At 40.7% G+C, this 22,432-nt stretch overlaps 1 protein-coding gene across 1 annotated transcript; it reads right to left on the bottom strand.

The window, feature by feature from the left end:
• Positions 1–977: 977 nt before the first annotated feature.
• LOC121018815 (zinc finger protein 345-like) lies at positions 978–2,524 on the bottom strand. The gene is given in 2 exon segments (XM_040457846.1): positions 978–1,686; positions 1,689–2,524. Coding segments are annotated over 2 exon segments (1,224 nt in total). The 5' UTR covers positions 2,299–2,524; the 3' UTR covers positions 978–1,072.
• Between the last annotated feature and the right edge of the window lie 19,908 nt (positions 2,525–22,432).

Genomic DNA, 22,432 nt, shown 5'->3' with positions numbered 1-22,432 from the left:
AGAACAAACTGAGGGTTGATGGGGGGTGGGAGGGAGGGGAGGGTGGGTGATGGGTATTGAAGAGGGCATCTTTTAGGTTGAACACTGGGTGTTGTATGGAAACCAATTTGACAATAAATTTCATATATTGAAAAAAATAATTGATCCATTTAATCTTTTGAGGCATAACAGCCTATACATTATGTTTAACTTTGTATTATTCCTTATCATCAGTATTTTGATGTATGTCTAAATAGAGAGACCCATGTAGTAGTTTCTCCTGTGAATTCTGTGACATTTATTGACATTGGATGCTCAATTAAATATTTCTCTAAATATTTATAACTTTCAAGTTACCTTCTTTTATGCACTGTCTGGTGTTGGCTAAAGTGTTCTTTACTATGAAGGCCTTTCCTCATTCATTAGGTCTGTAGGATTTAATCTCATGTGTTTTTTGGGATATTGATTAAGGATTCAATTCCACTTAAAAGCATGGCAACTTTCTCTACATGTTAGTTTCTCTCCTGAAAGATAGCTATGATCTTGAGCAAGTTGTGAGTTCCAGCTTTGGTTGGACACATTCTTTACCTCTGTAATGTTTCTCCTCAGTATAAAGTCTGAGATATTGAGAAGGGTTCAGTAGTCACAAAAGTTTTACCACATTCTTCACATTTAAAGTTTTTCTCCAGTATGAATTCTGTGATACAGAATAAAGCTTCACCTCTTATTTGTAAGCTTACCAAATTCTTATATTTGCAAAATCCTCCCCAGTATACCTTCTCTGGTCAGGAGTCAGGGTTTAGCATTGCTTAAACACCTGGCCACATGCTTTAGTATTCAATGGTTATATTCTAGTGTAAATTTTCCAATGTAAAGTAGGGGGTGAGCAGTCCACAAAACATTTTTCAAATTCCTTAAATTTGGAAGATGTACTCCAGTATGAATTCTGTGATAATGACTAAAGTTTGAAGAGTGATTAAAGACCTTATTACATTCTTTACATTGTTAATATTTCTGTCAAGTATGAATTCTGTGATGTTAAGTTGTAAGGGTCGGGTAAAGACCTGGTCACATTCTTTACATTTGTAAAGTTTCAATCAGTATGAATTCTGTGATGTTTAATAAGGTGTGACTGTTGGCTAAAGGCCTTGCCACATTCTTTACATTGGTAAGGTTTCTCTCCAGTATGAATTCTGATATGTTGAGTAAGGTATGAGGACCATTTAGAGGCCTTGCCACATTCTTTACATTGGTGAAGTTTCTCTCCAGTATGGATTCTGTGATGTTGGTTAAGGTGTGAGAGCTGTTTCAAGGCCTTGCCATATTCTTTACATTGGTAAGGTTGCTCTCCAGTATGGATCCTGTGATGTCTAATAAGGACTGAGGGCTGGTTAAAGGCCTTGCCACATTCTTTACATTGGTGAAGTTTCTCTCCAGTATGGATTCTGTGATGTTCAGTAAGCTTTGAGTGATGGATAAAGGCCTTGCCACATTCTTGACATTTGTAAGGCTTCTCTCCAGTGTGCATTCTGTGATGTTGAATAAGGGATGATTGCTGGCTAAAGGCCTTGCCACATTCTTGACATTTGTAAGGTTTCTCTCCAGTATGGATTCTGTGATGTCCAGTAAGATCTGAGGTGCAGGTAAAGGCCTTGCCACACTCTTTACATTGGTAAGGATTTTCTCCAGTATGAATTCTGTGATGTTAAGGTATGAGTGCCACTTAAAGGCTTTGCCACATTCTTTACATTGGTAAGGTTTCTCTCTGGTATGGATTCTGTGATGTTCCTTAAGGTATGAGTGCCATTTAAAGGCCTTGCCACACTCTTTACATTGGTAAGGTTTCTCTCTGGTATGGATTCTGGAATGTCGATTAAAGCCTGAGGGCCAAAAAAAGGTCTTGCCACATTCTTTACATTGGTAAGGTCTCCCTCTAGTATGAATTCTGTGATGTTGAATAAGGCTTGAGGGCCAGTTAAAGGATTTGCCACATTGTTGACATTCCAAAGATTTGTCTCCAGCATGAATTCTGTGGTGTTTAGTAAGAGGTGAGTCTTGGGTAAAGGCCATCCCACCTTTTTTAAGTTTGTAATGTTTCTCTCCAGTATGGATTTTCCTGTGTCCATTTAGCAATGACCCATACTTAAAAGTTTTACCACATTCTTCACATTTGTAAGGTCTCTCTCCAGTATGCACTAGGTGATTTTGAATTAGTGTTGAGTGCCAGTTGAAGGCTTTGCCACATTCCTTACAAATGTAACCTTTCTGTCCAGCATGGATTGTCCTATTGATATTAAGTCTTGATGACTGACTAAACATGTTCCCAGGTTCATTGCATGTGTACGGGTTTTTTCCCACAGGACTCCTCGGATGATCACCAACATTGGAGGACTGGTTAAGAATTTTCCCACACTCAGTATATTCAGAAGGATTCTCTCCCAAATGTATTCTCTTCTGTCTAATAAGGTTTGAGCTTTGATAAAAGACTTCCCTACATTTAGTACAGTCACAATGGTTCCCTGGCAAAGGAGTCCGTAGATATTTATTAACATTTGAATCCTGGTTCAATATTTTCTCATATTCACCGCAATGAGCAATTGTTTTCATTGAAAATGCTGTGGTTTGTTGTAAGGTCGACTGCTCAGGGAAGGACCCCTCAAATGGATACCACTTACCATTTTTTTCTTCCTTTTTCAATCTCTGACTTTCAGAAATATTTGACTGAAAGGTTAATGCAATCCTATTGTCAAAATGGTGCAAAGAAGTATTTTCAGCATGGGCTAGGTCACTTTCCAGATTCTCCAAATTTTTGTTCTGCAAATATGTCTGTTTGACCACTTGATTTGAGCCTTTGACTATAGAAGCAAACTGCCTTGCAGAAGTAGCCATCTTAGAAAGGGTGGTTTTCCAAAATGTTTTATATCCTTCACCGTTTTGGGCGGTGAGACTTGTATAATGGGCAGTTGTCTCTTTGCGTATGTGCTCCATGAGATCTTTGTTGCCTTTGTCTCTCCCCAACACTGTTCCAGTCTATCACTAAGCATCCATTCTCACGGGCACAATGTTTACATCTATCCACTAACACTCTTTGGAAAGAAGTTTGTCTGCACATTTTTGGAAGGGGGCTCTGGGTATCATTTGAAGATACAGCTGATAGGTAATGGATAAAAGTAAAATCATCTCACTTTCTGCTGTCAGATAAATACAATTAATATTTCTTATACACAAAACTGAAATCAGAGAACTTTCACTTCAAGAAAAATGAATCATTAGTCTTTCTACCATACTCAGATTGTATTTGAATTTAATCCCAAATATGTTTTTATAAACTTACTGTTGGCATATTTTACAACATTGATGGTGTTTGTTTATTTAGAAATGAAAAGTTTTGGCATGCCTGGGTGGCTCAGAGTGTTGCACATCTGACTCTTGGTTTCAGCTGAGGTCATTGTCTCACCGTTTATGAGTTCCAGCCCCACATCCCGCTCTGCACTGACCGTGTGGAGCCTGCTTGGAATTCTCTTGTCTATCTTTTCCCTTCCTCCACTCTCTCTCTCTCTGTTTCTCAAAATACATGAAAAAAAAACTTAAGAAAATGAAAGTTTTCTGCTTGCTTGATTCTAAAGAAATGATTACACCCTTAAATTCTGTGTAATAATGTCTTTTAAGTGCTTAATTCATAAGGGTTTTCATTAGAACTTTCCATGGTTGATATTAATATACTTTACAGTTTTACTGTCCATGATGACATGCCAATAATTCCAAATGTTTGCTTTTTTCATGGGTACACAATCAGAGTTTAGTATTATAGCTACAGGGGCATCTAGGTGGCTCAGTAGGTCCAGTGTCCAACTTCAGCTCAGGCCATGGTTTCATGGTCCATGAGTGGGAGTCCTCTGTTGGGCTCTGTGCTGAGAGCTCACAGCCTGGAGCCTGCTTCAGATTCAGTGTCTCCCTCTCTTTCTGCCCCTCCCATGTTTGCACTCTGTCTCTCTCTCTCTCTCTCTCTCTCTCAAAAATAAATAAATAAACATTAAAATTTTAAAGAAAGGAAACAATTTATAATCATAGTGACAAAGGGGATCCTGGGTGGTGGCTTAATTGGTTAAGAGTCCAACTATTGATTTCGGCTCAGGTCATGATCTCACATTTTAGGAGTCAAATCCTGCATTGGGCTCTGCAGTGACAGGGGAGAGCATGCTTGGGATTCTCTCTCTCTCTTTCTCTCTCTCTCTCTCTCTCTCTCTCTCTCTGTTTCTCTGTTCCTCCCCTCCTTGTGCTCTCTCTTCAAATAAAAAATAAAATTATAGATTTCCTTTAAATAATTCACCTTTTTTTATGTAGAAGTTTTTGGCTTATATTTTGTCTTATTCTGGTTTTGCAATTCCATACTAATGTGCTTCCTTTTGTATGGGACTTTCCACAGCTTTATTTTTCAACCTCAGCTTTAGGTGTGGTTTTGTTTTTTACCTGTGTATTTTGTTATGGGGTGACAATTTTCAACTCATTACATTTTCAGAAAATATCAGTGTAACTCAAATATGAATCAGCTTTATGCCCTCTGCCAACAAAATTATCTAAGTATTTGCATGTAGAAATATTACACATGCTTACTTTGTGAATCATCCTGTGTATTTCTTTCCTGGGTTAGTGGTCAGTGAATGTTGTTTCATGTCTACATGAGTTGTCATAATAATAGAATTAATTTCATTATCTATTTATTGGTGTACATATTTATTGTGTACATATTTTCATTGTGGTTTCCTTAGGGATTACTTAAAATATCTTAAAGGTATAACAAACCATTATATGTGCTGCTGGCAGAGAGCTTGACACAGGGCTTGAACTCACAAACTGTGAGACCATGACATAAGCCAAAATCAAGGGCCAGACACGTAACCAACTGAGCCACCCTGATGCACCTATGTAGCTATAATATTAAACTGTGACTGTGTACTCATAAAAGAAAAGGAACATTTTGAATTATTGGCATGTCTTCATGGACAGTAAAATTGTAATGTATATTCACTAAAATCAAAAGCTCTAATGAAAATTCTTATGAATGAAGCAGTTAAAAGGCATGAAAAAGTGTATTATGTTAATAGATATCTCCATTTACACAGAATTTAAGGGTATAATCCATCCATAGAATCAAGCATACAAAAACCTTTCCTTTAAGTTTTATTAAGTATGTTGAGAGAGAGAGAGAGAGAGAGAGAGAGAGAGAGTAGGAGGGACAGAGAGAGAGGGAGAAAATCCCAAGCAGGCTCCATGCTGTCAGGGCAGAGCTGGATACAGGGCTAGAACTCACAAACTATGAAGTGGTCATGAACTGAACTGAAATCAAGAGTCAGATGCTCAACCCTCTGAGCCACACAGGTGTCCCAAAAACTTTCATTTCTAAATAAGCAAACACCATCAGCATTGTAAATAGGCCAACAAGCACTTTATTTAAAAACAAACAAACAGGGGCGCCTGGGTGGCTCAGTCGGTTAAGTGGCCGACTTCGGCTCAGGTCATGATCTCGCCGTCCGTGAGTTCGAGCCCCGCGTCGGGCTCTGTGCTGACAGCTCAGAGCCTGGAGCCTGTTTCAGATTCTGTGTCTCCCTCTCTCTGACCCTTCCCCCGTTCATGCTCTGTCTCAAAAATAATTAAACGTTAAAAAAAATTTTTTTTAATAAAAAAAATAAATAAATAAATAATAAAAACAAACAAACAAAAAACAACCTTTTTATATTGAATTCAGATACATTCTGAGGAAAGTGGAAAAGACTGATTCATGTTTCCTGAAGCAAAATTACATTTATAATCAAAACTTTTTTTCTAAATATAAGAAATTCACTAATCATCTACCTCATTTCTTATGGAGCATACGTCCATGTCATACCAGAACTTTTAATCTAGGAGTACCTAGGTGGCTCAGTCAGTTAAGCATAAGACTTCAGCTTAGGTCATGATCTCACAATTTGTGGGTTCAAGCCCCATGTCAGGCTCTGTGGACAGCTCAGAGCCTGGAGCCTGCTTCAGATTCTGTGTCTCCCTCTCTCTCTGCCCTCCCCTACTCACTCTCTCTTTCAAAAATAAACAATAAAGGGACGCCTGGGTGGCTCAGTCAGTTAAGCGGCCAACTTCAGCTCAGGTCATGATCTCAAGTCCGAGAGTTCGAGCCCCGCGTAGGGCTCTGTGCTGACCACTCAGAGCCTGGAGCCTGTTTCGGATTCTGTGTCTCCCTCTCTCTCTCTGACCGTCCCCTATTCATGCTCTGTCTCTCTCTGTCTCAAAAATAAATAAACGTTAAAAAAAATTTTTTTTAAATAAACATTAAAAAAAATTAAACAATTTTTTGATCCAATAAATCATAAAGTAATCTCAAATATAACTACTCAGAAAGTGAAAACATATATGACAAAGTCACAGGAACTTCATATTATACAAGACAAAATTATGAAATGATTCAATTATTAAGAAATAATGTAACAATTGAGATTTATTATAGGTTGTGAGTTTTAAATTCTAAATGTCCTATCTCCCCTATGGCATTAATTCATGTAGGATTTCTAGGAAAATAATAGGTGCTTGAAATGATTTCACCATTAAGGAATGGAACACGTAGAATAGAAATCTCTTATTTTAGTTAATACCAAACAACTGAACTTTTTTTAAGTTTTTTTTTTTTGTTTTTTTTTGTTTTTTTTTTTTTTAGAGAGAGATAAAGACCAAGTAGGGGAAGAGCAGAGAGAGAGAGGGAGACTGAATTCCAAGCTTGCTCTGTGCTGTCATCACAGAGGCCTATGCTGGCCCCAAACTCACTGTCTGTGAGATCATGACTTCAGCTGAAGTCAGATGCTTAACCAATTGATCCAACCATGCGCCCTCAAAACTGAACTTTTGAAGTAAAATAAAGGGTTAGATTTTCTCATTTTAGGGAGGTGCTTTATTATCTGATGAAATGAGTGGGTGTCAATTTAGTACGATTAAGATTAAAGCATCCATAATATCAGAAAACAGATAGCATGTGATATCTGTCCCCATTGTTTCCGGGATTTCGGCACCAACCCCCAATATGTCCATCAGTACCCTGACACACTTCTCACACAAGGCAAATACTCAGAAATGTATTAACATAGACTTCCTCAGAAACACAGAGATTCCCACCACCCCCCCTCAAAGCATTGGACAACCAATCAATCAGATTACGGAGGCCCTCACTGTGGACGTGAAGGACCTACAGTGGAACTAAAGGACAATCCTTAGAGAATGTAAGAGCATGATGTGCTGGAAAGCAAAAGTCCACTGTGAGAGGAAGAGACATGAAACCGGCCTTTTAAAACTAATTTCAGGGGCGCCTGGGTGGTGCAGTCGGTTAAGCGTCCGACTTCAGCCAGGTCACGATCTCGCGGTCCGTGAGTTCGAGCCCCGCGTCGGGCTCTGGGCCGATGGCTCAGAGCCTGGAGCCTGTTTCTGATTCTGTGTCTCCCTCTCTCTCTGACCCTCCCCCGTTCATGCTCTGTCTCTCTCTGTCCCAAAAATAAATAATAAAAAAAAAAAAATAAAAAAAAATAAAAAAAAAAAACTAATTTCAATTCAAGGAGGGCTCCTCAAACCACGTTTTAAGGTCAGTCTTCATCCTTCACATTTGGACCTCACCTGTGTCATCTGCTTCATTCATTCCCACCTACCTGGGTGTGTAGCTACTGTCTCCTTTCTCTTCCGTTCCCAGAACTCCTTTTTAAGTTCTAAAAAGAGGACCAGGTCCGGCTTTGTCACAAGACCTGGATGCTAGAAAAAAGGAATAGGAGTATTGCTGGAGATTCTACCTTTCAATCCAGTATTGGACTCAGTAGAGAGGACATTGTGCAATTCTGGAAAATGCCCAATAGCCCCTTTAGAACACCCAGGATGGTTTCCAAGGTTCACATCTTGATCTCTACTTCCCAGTATTCCACTACCATAACGAGTAGAGATTGGTCTTGAAGATGGAAATACCATTTTATGGCACTCAATATTTAGAATTGTCATTAATCTAAAAAATGATGATGTTAGTCTAAGGAAGGGAAAACTAACTTTGAAAGAAACATCATGAAGATATTTCTTTACATCTACAAACTCATAATTATTTCCCTTATGTAGGGATTTGAATCCCAGTCATGCAAAGAGGAAGATTCCAAGAGACAGTCTTCAAAGGAAGGAACAAAACCTGAGTGTGGTTTGGGAAATCTGGAGGGAGTTATCCTCACCCAAGAAGAGGAGGTGTCCATAGGTCTCTAACATCACATCCCAGTATAGTTCCTGCTGACTGTGCTTCAGGCATCCCCACTCCTCCTGAGAGAATTCTACGGCCACATCCCTGAAGGTCAGCAGTCCCTGCAATAAATACCACAGTTACCAAGTGGACACATGAGGAGTTCAAATGGTCCCTAAGACGCAAGAGGGAGTTCATGTCACAAGCCACAACCCACGATCTGACATTCCACTGCTTACCTGCATTTGCTTACTGACCTTATCCCTCAGTTTACTTAACCTCTTCTTTCCACCTTACCTTTTACTTCAGGCAAAACACCCCATGGGCATACTGTCCTGTGGTGGAAACAGAAAGTATCCAACAAAGGTAATGACTGCCCTGAGGAAGAGCTTCCATTGTCTCAATTTGACCTTAACCCCTGGCTCACATCTATGCAGATGAACATTAGAGTAAGCATGAAGTGAGAACAGTTACCTATATCTCATTATATATATTATTAAGTTTATTCCCTGAGAGAGAGAGAGCACAAGTATGGGTGGGGCAGAGAGAAGAAATCCCACCAGGCTCCATGCTCAGCATGGAGCTTGACTTGGGGCTTGATCTTAAGACTATGAGATCAAAGGGGCGCCTGGGTGGCGCAGTCGGTTAAGCGTCCGACTTCAGCCAGGTCACCATCTCGCGGTCCGTGAGTTCGAGCCCCGCGTCAGGCTCTGGGCTGATTGATGGCTCAGAGCCTGGAGCCTGTTTCCGATTCTGTGTCTCCCTCTCTCTCTGCCCCTCCCCCATTCATGCTCTGTCTCTCTCTGTCCCAAAAACAAAAATAAAAATAAAAAATAAAAATAAAAAAAAAGACTATGAGATCATGACTTGAGCCTAAATCAAAAGTCGGAAGCTCAAGGGACTGGGACATCCAAGAGCTCCCTTTTACCTCATTATAATACTAAAATCTCCACCCAAGGAGGAGTATAAACCTCATTTACTATGTAGCATACAGTGAATGTATAGAACTCTTTTCTTAAGGCTCATGTGCAACCTTATCCCCAGTCTCCTTTGATAAATATCCACCCTAACCCTAAATAAAAGGAAAGCATTCCAGGGTGCATGGGTGGCTCTGTTGCTGAAGCATCCGACTATTGGTTTCAGCTCAGGTCATGATCTCAACAGTTTCTGAGTTCAAACCCTGCATCAGACTCTGCGTTGACAGCACGGAGCCTGCTTGGAATTCTCTCTCTCTCTCCCTCTCTCTCTGCCCCTCCTCCACTCAGTCTGTCTCTGAAAATAAATAAATTTAAACAAAAATTTTTTTAATTTTTTTTTAACGTTTATTTATTTTTTTTGAGACAGAGAGAGACAGAGCATGAACAGGGGAGGGGCAGAGAGAGAGGGAGACACAGAATCTGAAACAGGATCCAGGCTCTGAGCCGTCAGCAGAGTCCGACGCGGGGCTCAAACTCACAGACCATGAGATCATGACCTGAGCCGAAGTCAGACACTTAACCGACCAAGCCACCCAGGCACCCCAACAAATTTTTTTTTTAAAAAAGGAAATTACTCTCCTTTCCTCTGTGTCTCTGCTTTGGAAATTATTCCCTGTGATCTCCTTATTTCCTGTAAATCAATTTTCCTTTGTCTGACATCCCCACTTGGTATAGTTTTTTTGGGATTCACCAAGGACTGTATTCCTGTTTGTTCAGTTATATTAGGAGAACTGGTTCCTGCTTAGATGAGTTTCTTGCTTTCTGCAGTAAGAGAATTTGGAACACAGTATTATGCTCTAATATATTCTTTAACTTTGAGGTATGAACCATTATAAATATTGTGTTTATTCAAGAGAATTTGTAAAACGAAGGCATCAACACAGGCATACACATTTTGGAATCCTGTATTTCCATCATACAGTACGTGTGGTGTCTATTTCCTAATGGGAAGTTTTGGTGAGTTACAAATGTACTTAGCATCTTCTAATGTGAATTATAGTTTCACAACAGTGCATTTGAGATCTTGTTAAAATGAGGGTACTGTTCAGGAGTTATAGCATGGGGTAGGTGTCTGCATTCCTAACAAGGCATTAGTCTATGGGCCAAGGGATACATATTCCAATAATGAAATAGAACTCAAATTCAAGAACTCTTGGAGGACTTGGAATTGAGTGGGTTTTACAGCAATTACAAGTTCTACTAGAATAGCAAGAAAGGTGACAAGGCTTTCCAAGCATTTCCTAGTTAGTAGAGAGCATTAAACAGTTTCTCATAAATTCATGGAAAATAAATAATAATAATCTAAGATAAGAAACACCTTATTCTTCTATTTTTGGTGAATATTTGTTAAGCACCCAGTACATGGTATGGATCAGATTTTAATCTAGGTTAACTGACCTAGAGTTGATCTAAAATGACACACAGGTCAATATACACAAGGACCCTAAATCAATGTTCATAACAGGTGTTAAACGCTGAGAAAACTGATGGAGAGAAGATATGCACACAAAATTCATCTATATTTATACATTCCATGCACACATCCATACGTTTTGAAAGTAGTTATAACATTAAACATGGTAGAATAGAATATTATCAGAGTGACTGAAAAAGTTTTCAAGAGAAGTACCTGGATGGCTTAGTACCTTAGGTTTCCAACTCTTGATTTCAGTTCATGTCAGGATCTCAGGGTTCCTGAGTTCAAGCCTCACCTCAGGCTCTGTGCTGACAGTGTGGCTTGCCTGCAATTCTGTCTCTCCCTCTCTTTCTCTGCCCCTCCTTGTCTCTCTCAAAACTTAAAAAAAAAAAAAAAAAAGGCCAAACAAAAAACACTTCGATGACCTGAAACTCCTCAATCTAGTCGTAGGTGATAATGCTTAAATCTTTTACTCACACTATCAACACAAACACATAGAACGATATGAACATAACAGTTTTTCTTTCTGAGTCTACTATGACGGATACAAACAGAAACATGTTCCCCTTCACCATAGAAGGCTGACCTAGAGCCTGCATAGTTTGGATGAGCATCAAATACAGACTGGTTCCTGCATTCAATTTTTCTTTTTCCATGTTTGTTTATATTGTGAGAGAGAGCATGGGCAAGCATGGTGTAAAAAGGGGAGAGTCAGAGACAGGGAGAGACTCTAAGCCTGCTCCTGGCTGTGACTGAGCCACGCAGGTGCCTCTGGGTGCTGGATTTTTTAAAGGGTCACATGAGTGCTAGTGTGTCTCATCAATTGTTAATATTGAACTGAATGATAAGCATCAGAGAAATCGTGCAGAAGTAGTTTTACAAGTAGAAATTTAAAGAAAGTTTTGTGATTGAACACTGTGCACTTACCCTCCCCCACGAACATACAAGCTTCACGCAGCCAAAGTACATTTTTTTCTGCCCATGGGTCCTGCCCCTGTCCTATTTCAGTAAATCCCATCTTGTACCATACAGTACCTCAAAAATAGTATCTTGACCATAGTACTCAATGATCTCGTAATATAATCGTCCTTGGAAACCTTTTTTTATATTTTATTTTGTTTTAGATTTTTAATTTATTTATGCTTTATTGAAAGAGAGAGAGGGCACAAGTAAGGGAGGGTGAGAAGAGAGAGGGGGAGAGAGAAAGAGAGTTGTGGGACTCAAACTCATGAACTGTGAGTTGAATCAGATACTTAATCAAGTGAGCCACCCAGGCACCTCGAAAGGCTTTTTTCAATTTAATGTCTATTTATTTTGAGAAAGAAAGAGTGCAGGCGCAGGGGAGTGACAGACACAGAGAATCCCAAGAGGGCTCCTGCTGTCAGCATGTGGCCTAACATGGGGCTCTATCTCATGAACCTGGAGATCATGATCCGCACCGAAATCAAGAGTGGAGACTTCATCGACTGAGCCACCCAGGCGCCCCTCATTGAAAGCTTTTGTTTCAATCATCACTTGTGCTCTATGGTATTTCAGGATTTTAAGACACTCAAACATATTAATTATGTCACTTTTCTTTCTGAAAACACAAACAAGTAAATAGAAGAGTATGTCTGTGTCATGACTATGCAGTGAAATAAAAACCTACGGGATGAAGGTCTGATTGATTTAGAACCTCTACTCCCATAAGTCATTACATCTACTACACAAGTCGAGGGACTTCATTGCTCAGTAGAAACTGATGTGAGGTGGGCCAGGAGTAAATAAATGCTCAAGAAACTATTCTTGAGACCTTTTTGGTGAACGAAGCTGATCTTATTAAAGCACAGGGATGGGACATGTGGGAAGAATGAGCTGCAGTGTGATTGTGAGGAGACATTCATTATATACTTTAAGTTGGGGGGGTTGGAATAAAGATTCTGAAGGGATTTCATAGGTTAAAGAGGACTCACAGGATCCTGGAAGTCTGGCTATTGTCAAGCTAAGCTTGCTTTTCCCCTCTAGAAAAGCACTAACATTAAAGCAGTTGTAAATTCCTTGAGGAATATCTTCCTCTTCCAGTCTTAAGTATTTCTCAGTGGGTTGTAAGTTGTAAGACAATTTCATTTTACCTACATTTCTTTTGTCTTTGTTTTCCTCACAGAAACTGCAAGGGAGGGGTGCCTGGGTCCTAAGTCAGTTAAGCATTTGACTCTTCAGCTCAGGTCAAGGTCTCATGGTTTTGTGAGTTTGAGCCCTGAGTCATGCTCTGCACAGACCCTGTGGAGCCTGCTTGGGATTCATGGTTTCTCTGCAACTCCAATCCTCCTGCTCTCTCTGGGTCTCTCAAAATATATAAACTTAAAAAAAAAAAAAACAAAAAACAAAAAAACAAGGAAAGAGAAACTAAAAGAAAGTTTCCATTTTAAATGTGATGGTGTCTTGGGGCACCTGGGGGCTCACTCGGTTGAGCCTCTGACTTCAGCTCAGGTCATGATCTCACAACTCTGTGAGTTCGAGCCCCACATTGGGCTCTGTGCTGATGGTTCGGGGCCTGGAGCCTGCTTCAGGTTCTGTGTCTTCCTCTCTCTCTGCCCCTCGCCCACTCACATTCTGTCTCTGTCTCTCTCAAAAATATATAAACATTAAAAAAAAATTAAATATGATGGTGTCTGGAAGTCACTCAGGGAATCTGCCTAAAATCATTACAACTGATAAGAAGGAATAATATGAACGTTCTAGGGAGGAAATCTGTCACAGAGCACAAAGTCAAGTAAAAGAAGGTAATAATGGCTGGAAGGAAACAAATTGTTATCAGTGCCTAAGGCACACCTCAGGACACGGGATCACCGTGTGTTCTTGTGACCCCAAACAGTAAATCAGAATATAAACAATTTTGAAGGTAAAATGGATTTATACAGCCTTCAGTCACATATAGTCTCCATGTCCTGTAATATCTAGACTATTTTACAGTATGTTTTCCACATCCTAATGACCAGGAACATTCCAGATTATTCTGTGCCTCATATCTATCTGATGTATTTTGCATTTTCATAATCGTACTCTACCCGGAGCAGAGAAACCATCCAGATCAGACCTAAATGGGAATGGTTTTCCTTGAGTGCTGTCCCAGGACCAGACCCCATCAGCAACAGGAAACCTGGACTCAACACTCTCCTCTCTGGATATGTCACAAAGGGAATATTTTCATTACTTGCAGGAATTTAATTCAAAGTGCCAACTGTTGATGTCCTACTGGAAACCAGGTTGGAGACAAGGGAGCAAAGTCTCTGGGATGTAGGGGAGGAGTGTTCTAAAGACATAACCTAGAATATCATTTTTTTTAACTTTTATTTATTTTTGAGACAGAGAGAGACAGAGCATGAACGGGGGAGGGTCAGAGAGAGAGGGAGACACAGAATCTGAAACAGGCTCCAGGCTCTGAGCAGTCAGCACAGAGCCCGACGCGGGGCTCAAACTCACGGACCGCGAGATCATGCCCGGAGCTGAAGTCGGACGCTTAACCAAATGAGCCACCCAGGCGCCCCTAGAATATCATTTCTGAGAAGCTTAAAACGTAGGTGAAAACTTAAAGTAGAACCATCAGAACGAAAAAAAAAAAAAAATCATTGCCCTTTGCTTTTTTTTTTTTTTCTCTTAGAGAGAGAGGATCAATGTAAATGGAAGGCAGGGACACAGGGACAGAGAGGAAATCTTAAGTAGGCTCGAAACTCAGAAGGAACCCCGACTCAGGGCTGGATCACAGGCCCCTGGGATCATGACCTGAGCCCAAATCAAGAGTCTGATGCTCAAATGGCTGGGACACCCAGGTGCCCTGCAATTTCTACACGCCCGGAATTCAGGAGAAAAAGATCACAGGTCCTCCGGCCTGGGGCGCAAGGCTTACCTGAGAACTGGCCGTTTTTTCTTTCACCTCCTCTTCAAGATTTCTTTCTCAGAAGATCTTTGTGGAGAAAACACAGCCCAAGTAGGAGAAAATGTCGGTAAAGACACCACACTGCCTCGTCACTTCCTGTAACCTGATCGCCTGCAGGCAGGGCTTTGAAATGCAAAAAAGGCCCAAGTTCCTAGTCCTTTGTGTCAGGAGCTATTCAGAAACTGTCAGCTCCCACTTGGAGACCAATCACTGAGTTTCCCTTCTCTGCTTTCAGGGGCCCTCCCCTCCCACAGGAGCCCACAAATTCTGCTTGAGCATAGAAAAATGTTCCTACGCAGACCTGACACTCCCCAACTCCGGTACAGGAGACCCTATTACCTCCCCTTGAGGAAAAGCCTGCACTCAACTCTCATAAATTATTGGGAAGCCTTCCTTCTCAACCCTGGGCCTCACTTAGAATTATAATAGGAGGGGCACCTGCGTGGCTCAGTAGGTCCGGGGTCCGACCTCAGCTCAGGTCATGATCTCACGGTCTGTGCGTTCCGGCCCCATGTCGGCCGCTGTGCTGACAGCTCAGCGCCTGAAGCCTGCCTCAGATTCTGTGCCTCCCTCTCTCTCTGCCCCAACCCACTCGCATTCTGTCTCGGTCTCTCTCAAAAATAAACATTAAAAAAAAAAAAAGAATTATAATAGGAAAAGATAGAAGGCAGAAAGGGAAAGATTAGGACCTGAGGTCCCTGGGTGGGGAAAAACACTTTTTTTCCAAAACACTGGAACAATGCTGGGAGTGTCTGACCACAGCAAACCCCCTCAGGTGTAAGGTTCCTCTTAAAGATGTAACACATATCACCGACTTCCCTCCAGGTTCCCTCAGGAATTTGACAGAAGACCCAACTTAGTGGTAGACCATAAAACGTATGACCCACAAGGAACTGTGGGGCCTCACCATCCTGAGTACAATGGGAATGAGACAATCAGGAATGGAAAACCCAACACCTAGAGTTAGCAAGCCAATACGAGTAGGTGGTGAAAAGGAAATAGGGGAAAGGGAAGGTGGGAGAGACCCAATCCTCACAAAACAAAGATCCTTGCCTATTGTCTCGGGTTTCCACCCTCCGACACCCCTCTGTGTACAGCGAGCTTTCCTACCACTCTCCCTCTCTTAGACACTACTCACCTCTGCCTGTGGCTCATTTTGTGTCCACCTCTTCTTTCTTTGAAGCGGGGAGACCAGGAATCCCTGGCGTTGAGGTCAAAAATCCTGCACCTGAATCCCCTGGAGCACTTCCCTGAAACCACAACTGTGGTTTCCACCCACCCAGTTGAGGGAATGTGAGGGGGAGGGCAGCAGCAATGATCCTTCTTGAAACTCCACAGGTGATCCTACTGGGAAGCATTTGGGGAGAAGATCAGCAAAGCACAGTCACCCAGGCTGGGGATGTTGTCCAGATTAAAATCCATGCCTTCTCCACTGACCAGAGTTTGTGGAGATTTACACATTCTCCCTCTTTCTGCTACACAGAGGGAGACACCCTTCCAAATGGAACTTACCCTGATACATGCAAACGTCTGTTACAAAGGAAACCTGTCCTGGGTTTCAGAGCTTTTCCTTGGTCTGTTTCAAATAATCCTTCTGGCAAAGAGACATAATTAGACTTGATGAGCTGCTGTCCTTCAGGAGGAAAGTTTATTTCCCTAAGTCACTGCCAGGTAGTTTTCCAAATGCAATATATATATTTTAATGTATATTTATTTCTGAGAGAGAGGCACAGAGCATGAGCAGGGGAGGCACAGAGAGAGAGGGAGACATGGAATCTGAAGCAGGTTCCAGGCTCTGAGCTGTCAGCACCCAGCCCAACACATGGATCCAACCCTCCAAACCATGAAACCATGACCTGAGCCGAAGTCAGACACTTAACTGACTGGGCCACCAAAGCGCCCCAGAAATTCATATTTATTGAGAGGTATCATGATTCATGCACTGATAATGAATACGCAACAATCTAATGGCTTTATGGTAGCCTAGTACAATCAATACGATGGCTTCAAGGTAGACCAGCCTGTACACGAATGAGTGGCTCCTCATAAAATTGTTACAAATGTGACCTTTCTGTCCAGTGTAGGTTGTCTTATCTATTTTCAGTCTTGATGATTGACTAAGCATGTTCCCAGGTTCATGACATGTGTATGGGTTTTTTTTTTTTCCCACATGAATCCTCTGATGATCACCATCATTGGAGGATGGATTAGGAATTTTCCCACATTCGTCATATTTGTAAGGATTCTCTCCTAAATATATACTCTTCTGTATACTAAGGTTGGAGCTTTGATAAAACACTTCCCTACATTTATTACAGTCATAATGGTTCTCTGGAAGATGAGTCCTCAGATGTTTATTAACGTTTGAACGCTGCTTAAATATTTTCTCAGACTGACTGCATTGAGCAATCCTGTTTTCATTGAAAGTGTTGTGGTTTTGTTGTAAGGTTGACTGCTCAGTGAAGACCCCTCAACGGGATACCACCTACCCCTTTTTTTCGTTTTTAAATCCTCTGATTTTCAGAAATATTTGATTGAAAGGTGAATGCAATCCTATTGTCAAAATGGTACAAATAATATTTTCAGCATAGACTAGGTCACCTTCCAGATTTTCCAAATTTTTTTCTGCAAATATGTACGTTTGACCCTTTGATTTGAGCCTTTACTTATAGGAACACACCGCTTTGCAGTAGTGTAGTTAGAAAGGGGGGTTCTAAAATGTTTATACCCTTCACCATTTTGTGCAGTGAGACTCTTATTACGGGTAATTGTCTCCCTTTGGATATGTCCTTCATGATAGCTTTGATGCCCTTCACCGTCCCCAACACTGTTCCAGTCTCTCATTAAGCATACTTTCTCAAGGTCACTATGTTTATGTCTACCTACTGACAGTCTTTGGAAAGAAGTATCTATGCACATCTTTGGGAGAAGGCTCTGGGTGCCATTTGAAGATATAGCTGAAAGGTAATGAATAAAAGTAAAATCAATCCACGACTGTCAGATGAATACAGTTAAAATTTCTGATACACAAAACTAAAATCAGAGAGCTTCAACTTAAGGACAAATGAATCATTAGTTTTTATAGTTCACTCAGAGTGTATCTGAATTTCATCTCTCAGTTTTTGTTTTAGTTTTTTTGATATATAGTCATTGTTGGCACATTTTACAACTTTGATGGTATTTGTTTATTAAGAAATGAAATGCTTAGGGGATTGAGCATCAGACTCTTGATTTCAGCTCAGGTCGCCATCTCATGATTTGTGAGGTGAAGCCCCATGCCTGGCTCTGCAGTGACAGAGTGGAGGCTGCTTGGGATTCCCTCCCTTTCTCTCTGCCCCTCTGCCACTTTCTATCTCTCTCTCTCTCTCTCTCTCAAAATACACTTTTAATACAAACTTAAAAATAATGAAATGAAAACTTTTTGTTTGCTGGATTCTAAAGGATGGGTGATACCCTTAAATTCTGTGGAATAGGACGGAACTATTAACATAATTCATTTAAGGTCTTTTAAGTGTTTAATTCATAAAAGTTTTCATGAGAGCTTTCCATGGGAGATTTTAATGAATATTCTTTACACCTTTATTGTCCATGAACACATGCCAATAATTCAAAATGTTCCTTTCTTCATGGGTACACAGTCACACTTTAAAATTATACATACACAGGGTCACGTGGGTGTCTCAATTGCTTCACCATCCAACTCCTGATTTCAACTCAGGTCATGATCTCATGGTTGGGATTCTCTCTCTCTCCTTCTCTCCCTGATCCTCCCCTCCTTGTGCTCTGTCTCTTTCAAAATCAGTAAACTTTAAAATAAAATTATAGTAGGTGTCCTTTAAATAATTCATCTTTCTTATGTAGAATTTTTGGGGTTATATTTTCTCTTATTCTGGTTTGCAATTCCATAATAATATGCTTCCTTTTGTATAGAAATTTCCACAGCATTATTTAGGTGTGGTTTTGTTTTTACCTGTATGTTTTGTTATAGAGTGACAATTTTCAACTCGTTACATTTTTGGACAATGTGAGTGTAACTCAAATATGAATTGGTTTTGTTCCCTTTGCCATTAAAAGTATCTATGTGTTTGTCTGTAGAAATATTACCCATGCGTCCTTTGTGACTCACCTTGGGTATTTCTTCCCTTGGTTACTGGTCAGTGAACGTTGTATTATGTCTACGGGAATTGTTAGAATGATAGAATCCATTACATCATCTATTTAGTGGTGAATGTATTATCAGTAGGTATTTTCATTGTGGTTCCCTTAGAGATTACTTAAAACATCTTAAAGGTATAACAACTATTATATGTGTCACTAGCCCCATGTCAGTCTGAGCCATTGTAGTTGGATGACATTCCACTGAAGCTGATCCACAGCTGGCAGAAAACTCAGTCCTGCTTGAGCTCCATGGTGTGTTCTACTCTGAGGATTGTGCAAAGTACTGATTAGTTGAGGAGCAGTTCACCAGTCATAGGCAGTGAGTATTTCTGCCTCATACAGTCCACCTAGTTTTAAGGCTAGATGCCCCTCTTTATGCACAGCTCACGTAGCATTTTTCCCCCCATCTGGTGGGGAGCAGAAAGAGGATGTCTGTCCATTATAGAGACTGACACCATGAAGTTAAGAACCAGGCTGTGCTCACATTTAACACTGGAACAAGTGATGATAACGATGCATTTTGGGGTAGCTGTTGCTTTGTGTTCTGCTATAGCATGAAAAGGCCAATGTGTACTTTGTAGAAAGGAAGATGTATGTATACAGTGAGTATATAGATGCCCGTGTCGGATGAAATGGCTCATATACCCTATGGCGCACTCTGGCTTCTCCGTTTCTTCCCTGGGTTATTGTCCACCTGCAGCCATGTGTTCACAGTTGCTCTCTCATGGCCACAGATGCGTGCCCTGCCATCAGCTATCAGACTGTGTTCCATGCAGCAAGGAGGGAGTATAAATCAGATGGGACTTCGAGAACCATCCCTTTCAAGGCCCCTCTCTCTTCATCTCATGGACCTGAACGTTGGCAAACCACAACTCTAACTAAGAACGTATCCGTAACACAGGTGGATAGGTGAGATGGTTGGGAATGGCCAGTGTAACCTGAAGTGCTTCAAGACATCTGACACTAAGGACATCATGCCTTGCACTGGAATCAGATGTCATGAAAAATCCCCTGAAATTTAGAGTATGCCTACCCAGATTCACAAGAACTTATCACGTATGCAAATGGGGTGCTAATTCTCTCTACCTGAGTACAAACAACTAATCAAGAGTGTAATTATTTATTGTGTTATAGGACAAGTCATGAAATGCAGATTCAGAGTAAGAATGTTGCCATCTTCAACTCCATTATAAAATATAACATCTATTAATGTGTGGCCATATGTGTTTCATATCTTACTTGATGAAATATTTGAATAAATTCCAATTCATGTAAATTGGTATTATTTGATGAAAGAATCTGAGGACAAGTGTATTTTTGGGTGATTCCAGCATGCTCAATGAGGAACATGAGACCTGGAAGATGTGAAAACTGAACCAGACTATGTTAGAGTCAGACTTATTTATGAATAAAGCAAATGTGTATGTTGTGTGTGTGTGTGTGTGTGTGTGTGTGTGTATCACACCACTAACATCACCACAAACACAGAAGGTTTCTAAGAGTGACTTTAAATTTGTTTTAACGTTTATTCATTTTTTGATAGAGAGAGACAGAGCATGAGTGGGGGAGGGTCAGAGAGAGAGGGAGACACAGAATCCAAAGGAGGCTCCTGGCTCTGACCTGACAGCACAGAGCCCGATGTGTGGCTCAAACGCACGGACTGTCAGATCATGACTGAACCAAAGTCGGATGCCCAACCGACCGAGCCACCCAGGTGCCCCTAAGAGTGACCTTTAATGTGTATAACTCAGGGATGACCTTTGATTTAGTTACTGCAGAGACTGTCAAATTTATTTTGAATCAGATTTACCTGAAGCACTTATAAAATATCAGATTTCTAGGTCTCTTCCCATGTTACCATTTCAATACTTCTGCGCTGTAACTCCCCAAGTTTCCTTTCTCAAACGTTCTCAGGTGATGCCTAAGGGCCATGTTTTAGAACCTACTTGGAGAATAAACATCTGGGGGCATATTTATGGTTGTCATCTTCAATAAAAATATTATCCCATGGTGGTGCCTGAATGGTTCAGTTGGTTAAGCGTTCGACTTCGGCTCAGGTCATGATCTCGTGGTTTGTGAGTATATGCTCCTCATCAGGCTCTGCACTGAGCATGGAGCCTGCTTCAGATCCTCTATCTCCTAGTCTTTCCACCCCTCTCCAGCTTCTACTTGCTCTTTCTCTCTCAAAAATAAACATTCAAAAAAAAAAAAAAAAGATCACTGTTAACATCTAAAAAAAGATCATCACTGTTAACATCAGTGAAGGTTGACAGGTTTTTCTTCTGTGGGACCTGGGACACCAAACGATTTATATGCACATGAAAACTTAGAAGCACAGAAGTGCTTATCAGACTGGGTTTACAATAAACATCCCTTGGCTAGTTTTAAGAACCAGCATCACCTGTGCCCCCTGCCAGAGTCTGTCTATTGGTCAGGGTGAGAGCATTGGTGCTGCTTTAACTACAAGCTCCAGGTGATTCTCAGGTGAGGCCAGGGTGAAGCAGGAGGATTCGCAGCCGTATTTGGGAGGGTCGTATTGGCCAGCCTTTCACTAGAAGAGATGTTGATAGTCATTCAACTATGTAAGCACATAAACAAGAAACTGTTGGAAAAAAGGATGTTTTCTTTACAATTACCATGGTATATGATGCATTTTTGTTTTTGTGAAATCGATTTCTACTGGTGTGAAAATACCACCCTCGTGTAGCATTAAGAAAAGCAAGTTGAGAATAAGTTTGATGTGACAATATTTATATAAACATTGAACCAAGCACAAGGTATTTTAGCACTTGTGTGTTACTCAATTTCAAGTGCAATTTCACATACACTCTGAATTTGCATAAGAGGGAGGATCCACCTCTACTTGAAAAATAGTTATCTCTGAAGGTCTAGCTATTTTTGATTGACAGGAATTACTGCTACTTTTTATTTAAATATTTTATAAGCATATACTTTATAATTTTCATATTATAATTCATGATATGCCTAAGGTAGTTGTTTTCTATCACTACCATAACCAGTCATCATGATTTTATGGGCAAATGTTCACACAATTGTGTTGTTAATAAGTGTGGAATTTCAGTGGACTTGGCTTTACTTTCTGTTCAGGGTCTTGTGAGGTCAAAAGTCAAGGTTTCGGGGCGCCTGGGTGGCGCAGTCGGTTAAGCGTCCGACTTCAGCCAGGTCACGATCTCGCGGTCCGTGAGTTCGAGCCCCGCGTCGGGCTCTGGGCTGATGGCTCAGAGCCTGGAGCCTGTTTCCGATTCTGTGTCTCCCTCTCTCTCTGCCCCTCCCCTGTTCATGCTCTGTCTCTCTCTGTCCCAAAAATAAATAAACGTTAAAAAAAAATTAAAAAAAAAAAAAAAAAGTCAAGGTTTCATGAGGCAAATATATTCTGGGTCACCACCCTCATTCCCTTATCCTTATGTATGCACAACCACTAGTCTGCTTAAGTTTTTTTTCCTACTTTTATTCAGAAAGAAGTTGTACACCTTAGTCTAATATAATGTGTCACTTAACGATTTGATACATGTATATATTGCAAAGTATCATCCATCACCTCACAGAAATTTCTTGGGTGTGATAAGTTTTAGGAGCTACTCCCTTTAGCATCTTTCAAATAGGCAATACAGTATTGTGAATTAAAGCCAGCATATACCTTATATATGCACATTATCTACTTTTCTGATGGGGCCACAAATGTTTTTCAAGTCTTGGCTTTTATGAATGTTACATTTTGTTGA

This window comes from Herpailurus yagouaroundi, unplaced genomic scaffold (genome assembly GCF_014898765.1).
Source record: "Herpailurus yagouaroundi ecotype Mexico unplaced genomic scaffold, PumYag 220, whole genome shotgun sequence".
Taxonomy (NCBI): Eukaryota; Metazoa; Chordata; class Mammalia; order Carnivora; family Felidae; genus Herpailurus; species Herpailurus yagouaroundi.
Note: the sequence above shows the minus strand (reverse complement) of the source record. Positions and strands in the feature narration are given on the sequence as shown.